Source organism: Ananas comosus, linkage group 4, assembly GCF_001540865.1.
Source record: "Ananas comosus cultivar F153 linkage group 4, ASM154086v1, whole genome shotgun sequence".
NCBI classification, from domain to species: Eukaryota; Viridiplantae; Streptophyta; class Magnoliopsida; order Poales; family Bromeliaceae; genus Ananas; species Ananas comosus.
The window spans coordinates 13465978-13476298 of record NC_033624.1 but is presented as its reverse complement, the minus strand read 5'-3'; the positions used below and the strand labels follow the sequence as shown (position 1 = coordinate 13476298).

General features: G+C 38.0%; 1 protein-coding gene across 1 annotated transcript; it reads left to right on the top strand.

Annotated features, from left to right (window-relative positions):
- LOC109708359 (adenine/guanine permease AZG1-like) lies at positions 788-3464 on the top strand. The gene is made up of 3 exons (XM_020230065.1): positions 788-1081; positions 1247-1742; positions 1984-3464. Exons 2-3 carry the CDS (start codon positions 1319-1321, stop codon positions 3246-3248), a joined length of 1689 nt encoding a protein of 562 aa, XP_020085654.1. The 5' UTR covers positions 788-1081; positions 1247-1318; the 3' UTR covers positions 3249-3464.

The window sequence follows — 10321 nt, the reverse complement described above, 5'->3', positions numbered from 1 at the left end:
ATAAAATGAATACAAGAGAAAGAACATTTAGGCTTAATTTAGTATTGAAGTATATCTAAACGCTATTATATAAAATAGAGTTATGAAAAAGAATATAAAGATATACTTTTGTGTTCTCCTATGGAACCGCAGAAAATATATATTGTAATCGATTCATCACGATATACAAAACACAATATTACGTATAAAAACAAACAGAATATTTTTTCAATATATTTTTTCACCGCACGTCACGCAATCTTCCCGCAATCCTAAACGAAGCCTTAATCCTTTATACAATCCTATATGACATGAGACCTTTTCGGGGAGTTAATCATGACCGTTTTTGGAGTCCCCCTTAGCAAAAAAGTGCTGCACACGACGATTTTAGCCAAAAAAAAAAAAAATAATTAACTAATTTATTAAATATAAAATAAAAATAAAATTATAAAATATTTAAATGAAAGTATATATATGATAAACCACATAAGAGGATACGGAATTTTTCCATATTTTAATAAATAGTTGGGTATGAAACTTTTATTCAAACGTAACAAAAAATTGCTATAACTAAAATCTTAGAACAGAGGTTTTTTTTCTTTTTTTTTTCTCTAAAAGATATAACTCGAAAACTATAATTAGAATAATATTTCTACCCAAATATAATGCCCATATATATATANTCTCTCTCTCTCTCTCTCTCTCTATATATATATATATATATATATATATATATATATATGAGAGAGAGAGAGAGAGAGAGAGAGAGAGAGAGAGGGAGAAAGAGTGGTGACGAGGTTGGCACTCTCTCTCTCTCTGCTCTCCTCTGCTCTCTTTCCCTCTCTCTCTCCACCCTCTCCTCGTTTGACTCCAATTCCTGGCTCTCTTATTAATTAGTAGAGATCCCAAAATAACGCATAACAATCTCCTCTTATTCAGGTCCCATATATATATCCCACAGCTTAGCTCCTGTATAATTAATTAACAAATATCTCACCACCACCACCACCACCACCACCACCTCTACCTCTGCTCTGCTGCTTAGTTTGCACATTTCACCCACACCACCACCACCATCACCTCTGCTTATTATTTTTGTGAAATCTATTTTATTTGAAAGCNCCCAAAATAACGCATAACAATCTCCTCTTATTCAGGTCCCATATATATATCCCACAGCTTAGCTCCTGTATAATTAATTAACAAATATCTCACCAATTTCACCCACACCACCACCACCATCACCTCTGCTTATTATTTTTGTGAAATCTATTTTATTTGAAAGCGGAAGTGTGTGTGTGTGTAGTATATACAAATACAAATACAAATACAAATACAAATGAATGCTCCCGGCGGGCGGGGCGAGGGCGAGGGCGAGGGCGAGGGCGAGGGCGAGGCGTCGCGGTCGTGGGTGGGGCGGCTGAACTCGGCGGTGGCGGGGTCGCGGTTCGGGAGGCGGTTCAAGCTGGCGTCGCGCGGGACGACGTTCACGACGGAGCTGCGCGCGGGCACGGCCACGTTCCTGACCATGGCCTACATCCTGGCCGTGAACGCCTCCATCCTGGCCGACTCCGGCGCCACCTGCACCGTCTCCGACTGCGCCTCCCCCTCCCCCTCCTGCCCCTTCCCCCCCGTCGACCCGGGCTACGCCGCCTGCGTCGACCGCGCCCGCCGCGACCTCATCGTCGCCACCGCTGCCTCCTCCATCATCGGCTCCGTCGTCATGGGCGCCCTCGCCAACCTCCCCTTAGCCCTCGCCCCCGGTAATTAATTAATTAATTAATTCAGGATACTATCTTATCTATTTACAATTGTGTTGTTGTTAGCGCTTTACTCTGCTTTGCATTAATGAATGAATAGAATAAATATCAAAATTCTTTAAAATGCATGTATATGCATATATATATATATATATATATATATATATATATATATATATATATATATATACAAAAGCATATGTATGTTTTGTGTGTGTAATATAAATATATGAAACGTGGACAGGGATGGGGACGAATGCGTACTTCGCGTACACGATCGTGGGGTTCCACGGGTCGGGGAACCTGTCGTACGGGAGCGCGCTGGCGGCGGTGTTCCTGGAGGGGGTGGTGTTCCTGGCGGTGTCGGCGCTGGGGTTCCGGGCGCCGGCGGGGATCGGGCTGTTCCTGGCCTTCATCGGCCTGCAGGACAACCAGGGCGTGGGGCTGGTCGGCTACAGCCCCTCCACCCTCGTCACCCTCGCCGCCTGCCCCGCCGCCGACCGCGCCGCCCTCGCCCCCGTCAGGGCCCTCGCCAACGGCACCCTCGCCCTCGTCCCCGGCGCCGCCGCCTCCGCCGACGTCCTCTGCCTCCGCGGCCGCATGCTCAGCCCCACCTTCTGGCTCGCCCTCGTCGGCTTCCTCCTCATCGCCCTCTGCCTCATCAAGAACGTCAAGGGCGCCATGATCTTCGGCGTCGTCTTCGTCACCGCCGTCTCCTGGTTCCGCAACACCGCCGTCACCGCCTTCCCCGACACCCCCCAGGGCGACGCCGCCTACGCCTACTTCCGCAAGGTCGTCGACGTCCACCCCATCCGCTCCACCGCCGCCGCCCTCAGCTTCCGGGACCTCTCCAAGGGCTTCTTCTGGGAGGCCCTCGTCACCTTCCTCTACGTCGACATACTCGACACCACCGGCACGCTCTACTCCATGGCCCGCTTCGCCGGCTTCGTCGACGACAAGGGCGACTTCGAGGGCCAGTACTTCGCCTTCATGTCCGACGCCGCCGCCATCGTCGCCGGCTCGCTCCTCGGGACCTCGCCGGTCACGGCGTTCATCGAGTCGTCGACGGGGATCCGGGAGGGGGGCAGGACCGGGGTGACCGCTCTCACCGTGGCCGCCTACTTCGCGCTGGCCTTCTTCTTCACCCCGCTGCTCGCCTCCATACCCAAGTGGGCGGTGGGCCCGCCGCTGGTGCTGGTCGGCGTGCTCATGATGAAGTCGGTTGCCGAAATCGAGTGGACGGAGATGCGCGACGCCATTCCGGCGTTCATGACCATGATACTCATGCCGCTGACCTACTCCATCGCCTACGGGCTCATCGGCGGGATCGGCACGTACGTAGTCCTGCATTCGTGGGACTGGGCCTGGGCCGCGTGGGGCCGGCTCAAATCCAAATCCAAAAGTAATGACATGCCGCGGCCTGTCCTGCAGGCCGCGAATGGTTGCAACGGCGGCGGCGGCGGCGGCAGCGAAAGAGACGGACTGCCGAAGAAACCTGAAGAGGTTTAGTTAAGTCAGCACTACTGCTGATTCATTCATAGATAGTAGCATCAGAGGGTACGTGGGGGAGGGGAGATACCTATAGAAATTTTGACCAACCAAGGGATTTATTTGCCCTCTTTTTAATTAACTTGTTTTTTTTTTATATATACATTTTCTCTTCTTAATTTGTTTTGTTTTCTTCTTAATTTGGTTTTGGATAAATATATATAATTTAAGTGCTAACTGTTAGCTGAAGATGCTGTCTTATGCTGCTGGTAGATGCTTTGACACTCGATTGTAGGGGAGAAGAAAGCAGAAACTGGTGGAATTTGTAGCCTGTAGGCAGGGAACTTTTCGTACTTGCAATTTTGATACCATTTATGCTTGAAACCTTTTTTTGTTTTTTAATTAGAGACATTCTCAATCTTATATATTTTTATGAGTACAATCAATTTTATATTAATAAATTATTTTTAATGATAAAATTTTTGAATTGATAAAATATATAGTTAAATATTATTCATAGCATTTGATACTTTAAGAAATTAAATTTTATAAATTTTGATATTATTTATATTATAATCAAAAAATTTTAAATTTGACATTATTTATATATAGAGAGAGAGAGAGTTGAGCTGTTTGCTGTCGATATTTTAGCTGTTAAATCTATACTTTAATCAATTCCACACTTTAGATCATACTATTTAACCAACCATCCACTTAACTTTAGAGGAACCACCACTAAACCCTAAGGAACCACTAACTTTACAATTTTTTATCCAAAAATTAAAAACACGATACCAAAATAGCTCCAATACTATTAATATTATGACTATTACAGCTCAATGCTTGGTGATATTGAGTTTTCTATCGTCAGATCTATCCCTTTGACCATTTCCACCGATAAGATCATACTATTCAAGCAAACACCTACTCAACCCTAGAAGACTACATCATCTTAATCGGGTATATATATATAAATATATAGTATGCCTATAATATTATTAATAGTACTAAGCATTTGGTGCTATTAACATTTCTGCTGTTAGATTTATCTCTTTGATCATGTTCACCCGTTACATTACACTATTGAACCAACTACATACTCAATTTTAGAAAATCACTATCATTCTAATCGTATATTTCTTATTTTAAAAGTCGAAAATTTAATGGTACTAATGATTTGGTGTGTATATATATACTTGTTTTTCTTATTTTGAGCTGAAACTTAATATTGTGTATTTGACAAGCAAAATTGGCTCGGACCCCACATACGAGCTAGGGGTACTATCATATACATACGAGGGATACTATCATTGAGTATTTGACGAGAAAAATTGGCTCGGGCCCCACGTATAAGGAAGGGTGTTTTCTGATTGAGCAAGCTTAATTGTTCGGCTCGCAATATTAGTAAATTTATACTTTTTCTGTTTTTTTATTAGAATTTATATGAAGTGGAGAAAGTGATGTTTTATTCTATTGTCAGGTAAAGATGGATTGATACTAATTAATTCTTGTCATTATCTCCATCTCTCTATTTTTTCTTTTTTTTTTTAAGAGAGAGAGAAAGTTTGTATGCTATTTTTTATTCAATTTTTAAAAAGTAAATTTAGATGAAAATATAAGATACGTAGTTTTCGAATTTAGAATGTTAAACACCAATCATTAAATGTTTTGTCACTTACCTTATGAAAGATCGGTTATATTTTATTGATATCTAATATATTGCGTGTGGCCACTGTATTGCTTTAATCACATTAATTGATACTAAGTGAACGATCGTTATCTAATCCTCGTCTTACTATATATAAATTATGGATGTGGCCCTCTCCATTAACTATGTAAATAAGGAAATTTATCTATTAGTTAACAAAACTCTCTAATGATTGAGGTGTGGACATACATATAATTTTTGAAATTGCAATGATTTTAATCTTTTTTTAACTTTTTTTATAATAAAATAAAAAAAAATCAAATCAGGGTTTTTACTTTTAAGATCTATAATTTTATTTTCACTTCTCAGCACATTAAAATCCTTCCAATTTTCTACTTCTCCAATATTCTAAAAAAAAACTGCTGCTACAAAAAGCAGAAGCATAAACTTGAAAAACAAGCCCAAAATTAAGTACATAAAATGATTTTTGTACTTTCACATTATATTTTTCTAGAGTACTTAATATATTGGTAGTATATATAGAGAGAGAGAAATTGGTGGGTGGAGTGCACTATTGAGTTGTATACTTGTATCTCGATCTCCCCCTTTTTAAGGCCACCTTTTTTTAATTAAAAAGGAGAGATCATACATGCATGTAGGCTTTTACCCATGAGCATGGAGAATATTCTACTATCAATAATTGTGGTGGTCGCTATATACATAAAAAAGGATTGAGGAAGGGACAATAATGGTTTTTGGCTTTGATTGCTAGATATATATAGTGTCACATATCTCAAACAAAGTAACATAAATATCTCTTGTTTTATACTCAAACCTTAGTTATCTTTGGTTGGTGTGGAGTGTAACCAAGTATTTTGTATTATTGGTTCATACTATCTTTTTGACTCGGGCAAAGTATATATCTTTAATTCACATTATTTTGTTTAGAGGACTTGTTAGATTTATTGCGTGCATCGTGTTACATATGTACTTAAGATAATCTTTTACATAATATGGTACGAGAATCAGTTCTAAATTTTATCAATTTTGAGAGAGCATGAGCTTAATTTTTTCTTTCTGTTAGTTTTGTTGTTAGTGCACGTGAAATATTTCATATTAGATCAATTTTTTGGGCAAAATTCTGTGCGACGTATCTTCTGCGCTACTCGTCACATTTTATACTTTCGGTTCTCAGCTTTTCAGGAGTGACAATGTGGAATAAGACAAGAAGCCAAACTACTTGAATGCTTTGCGCATCTACTCATCACCACCTAATTGCTTCTCTTTACAGCAATCTTTGAAAATGAGAACTCCAGCAGGAGAATAAATTGTTATGGACTACAAACTGGGGGCTGAGAAAAGGATAGAGAAACAACATCAACTACCTAGCTTGGTTGAAAATTTCCTTCAAACATTTCTCTGTTAAAAATGTGTTCCTTAGTTGAAATGATTCGATTTGATATAACGATAAAGACGTATACTAGTTAAAACTACATCTTATGACTTTTTGTGATTTTTGGTTAGTTGTGAATGAAACATAAGTATTATTATTATTGATATCAATTTCTAATCAAATAACATCAAAGTAATTAACACGAGCATTTTTTTTTCTCTTATTATTTTTTGCCACCGAATTCTCCGAGAGACGTGCGCTATACATGCCCCCCTTAAAGGCAAAAGAATGAAAAAGTTGTTGCAACAAAAATAAAAAATAAAAAATAAAAAAAATGTTACATGCGATTAATACAACTCCTTAATTTATTATTACATGTGAATGTCACTTTCAAAGGGCTTGGGGAGGGTGGGAGCAATCAATGAGCATTTCCATCCCCTGCTTTTCCTTGTACACAAGAAGATGTTGTTAGGCCCCCTCTTTTTGTTTACAACTTAGTCAATTGAGTGAGATGGGTGCACCCAACCCACAAGTTGATCCCAAATTTTGGAAGATCTGTCTAGACAGCATATATATATATCTCTGGTGTGAAAATTAAACTCAAAATTAAAAATTTCAGTGCTCCTCTGCACGGACCGTATCTATTGTGTCATATTGTGCTAACAAGATATCGGCACGATATAGCCTCCGTGTCGATGACTAAGATTTGATAAAAACTGACCGTCCTTAGAGCAAGTGGCAAAGCGCTTGGTGGTTGGTACCCGCGAACCAGGTTCGAATCCTAGTTGATTCACATTTCTAGCTAAGTTTATTTTCTAAATAAAATAAACGAAGCGGGTAGCGTGCTACCTATCTCTCTCAAAAAAAAAAAAAAAAGATTTGATAAAAATACTTAATAAACAATTGAAATATTTTATTGCTAAAAGGAAATTAATATTTCATGTTATTATGTGTCGGTCCGTATAAATTTTTTATGACCGGCACGAATCGTGCCAGTAAATTTTCGACACGATTTCGTATCACGGTACTTAAATTCTTGCTCAAAATCTTTCAAAATTGAAAAGGTTAGAGACGGACTCGATCCTATATCATAGAAAGATTAATTCGAAGAAATAGATTCAGAAACAGTGACTACAGAATGACATCAAATTTGAAAGGAAAGAGCGATGCGGAGCCTGACTAAAAACAGCTAATGTGGATTAGGTGGAAGAATAAAAACGAAACCAAAGTCTTAATTTACCAACTATTATACCTGCGCACATACGCACACGCAGATATGCAGATCCTAACACCTGCCACACTGCAGATTCGCTTTGAGATTCGTGCGCATACTGGACGATGATCAGGAGTTTTGATGCGCATCAAATTTAATCACCAGCCCTGGTTTGCGGGTACATGTCTGTGCGCGCACGCAAGAGAGAGAAAGAGGGTTTATTAATTATCTTCTTCTCTTTTTTTCCTTTTTTTTTTATTATATCTCAGTTTCTTGGAACAAGATATGTACATGGTGATTCTTCACCGACCCACTAAATTACTTGAATGGATAAATTATTGCTTACGAGGCCACGAATAAGCCACTACTCAAGATGCTTCATAAAAGCTAACAATGGATTTGGACACCATTAACTAAATTCAAATGCTAATGGTGGGAGGAAGCTTCATTAAAATATTGGTTATGTAAGAGTGGCAAGATACTTAATTTGTACTTGTGTGTAGGAGACTTACATAGATGGAATTGTACCACATGGGAATGGAATTTGATAATTGAAAAAAACAAATTTAAAAAAAAAAGAGGTGATCATACGGTCCAACCATGCAAGTACATGATATGCATGGTTGGAGTGTCTCCCATTCTAACTACATGTTTTGTGGACAAGTATATTTTGGCCTCCAAACTCAGTGGTCTGGTTTGCTTAGGGCATGTTTCAACTTGGTATTGCGAATCGCCTCGTTAGGTCAAAAAGAATCAGGACGAAAGTATATATATAAAGATATATTTTGATAGAATTATATGAATTATATCTTAATTGAACATATAATAGCGTTTCTTATAAATCTTTGCACATAAACTTAGGCTAGTGATTTGAACTGCAGATGTAGATCTCTATCTGTGCATTCGTTGTAATATTTCATAGAATGCTTCTTCTAAGGACACTTAGGTACTTTGCAAACACTTCATCAAGTAGTGCAGTAAGCTATGATAAGACCAAATCAGTAGGCTCTAATCAAATTGAGAATAAGGTCAATAGATTTTTATTATGTAACACATGTGGTGTGTCCTGCGAATAACTGTGGGACAAATTTTATGAAAGATCTTAAATAGCTAGTTAATTGTATACTCTTCGTTCAACTAATACTTTTAAATATCGTCATCAATAAAGAGAACCTAGGATTGTTCGTTTAAACCCGAAAAACTCACGAACTAAACCATATTAAATTAGACCAAAAGCAAAATATATGTTTTCTTTTGGACCCATGTTGCTTCATTATACACATTTTAAAACCAATTTGATTGTATAGTAGATTTGACCTTAAAATTAAAATAGAAAAAATTTTGCTATTCGAGAAACCAGTTCCAGCATTCATTCGAGTTCTAGAACAAGAAAATAACTATGCAAAACAAAGCATTATATAATCATCTCTAAAATGCATGTTATGTGTACGTTATATGTTATGCTCGTGTTGTGAACAACTGCATTAGTCCCATGAGAGCGTGCATAAAAGAAATTTAACGTTAACATATAATATTGAAAATATCGTTTATTCCTAGTTTTAGCTTTTAAAAGCTAACGATTATTTACAATGTTTTAGACATATCATGACTGAATCTGATGGTACGGCCTAAATTACTTTTCATACTCGTACTATCAAATCATAAGAGGAATCCAAGAAATTTGTATTGTAGCGGTTAAGTGTAGCATGTGCTATAACTGTGCATTCCTTTGAATTTTGCGGCATTCATTAATACGCGTGGAATAAGCTTTGCATGTACTGTATATTGCTGAATATATACAACGCCAATGTCGTTGAGAGTTGAATCTAAGAACTCGGCGACGAATTGCAAACTGTTGCAGGTTTCTGTTCACGTCCCTTAATTTGCTCCCGCAGAGCGTTACAAGAAGACATTTTAATCATCAGGTTGTCTCAGGATTAGGTTTTGGACACTATATAATTATGTATAAGGTATTGAGATAGGAAAAATATTTAGAACATCCAAAAATATCGTTCTTTAATTGTATATAACAAATACACAATCTTACATCATGGCGGAATATATTCGAATAGGTTATGATAATACCATGCTATCTAAATGATTGATCTGATAAAAAATTTATCCCAAAAATATATTTAACAATCAATAGATCATAAAGCAATATTACAGGGGAAACATAGCAGTACTTTATGAAGATTGTGAGATGTTGAATTAAAGAGTTTTAAACGAGCTTCATGGAATATCACAAACGTGCACAGTATATAGATGTGCATATAAAGCGAGAAAAATTTTTAGTGATTATGATATGGTGGACATTTTATAGATCATTTAATTTTGTTTTTTTCTTTTTTTTGTATAATATTCCAACTCAGATGTACACCTACATTTGTGTTTGTACAATTAATATAATTTGGCGACTACCATGTATAGGCTATAGCACAAATTTGTTGTTGCATTCTAAAAAGGATTAGCCGCATACAAGGCCTGCTCAGGACAACCATGTTAGCCTATGTCCATTTTAACCTGGAGATTGAAATAGTTCTGTAACGACCCAACCCATTAGGGTCCAATTCTCTATTCATTTTCTAATCCAAGATTACCGAATGATTCAATTTTCTCACGATTGACCACTAACATTAATGGCTCGTAGTCGTTGAGCCCAAGATCACCAAGCGATGCAAAAGCTATCTCACACTTTTGGTTTATAAATCAGTTCTAATACTAAATGTAATAACCTAGTTGGGGCATCGCAAGTTCTTATGTTTGAGCCCAAATATAATTACTAGAGCCTTTAATTCTTATGTTTTTATACACAAATTTTTTTTCATCCGATTTGAGAC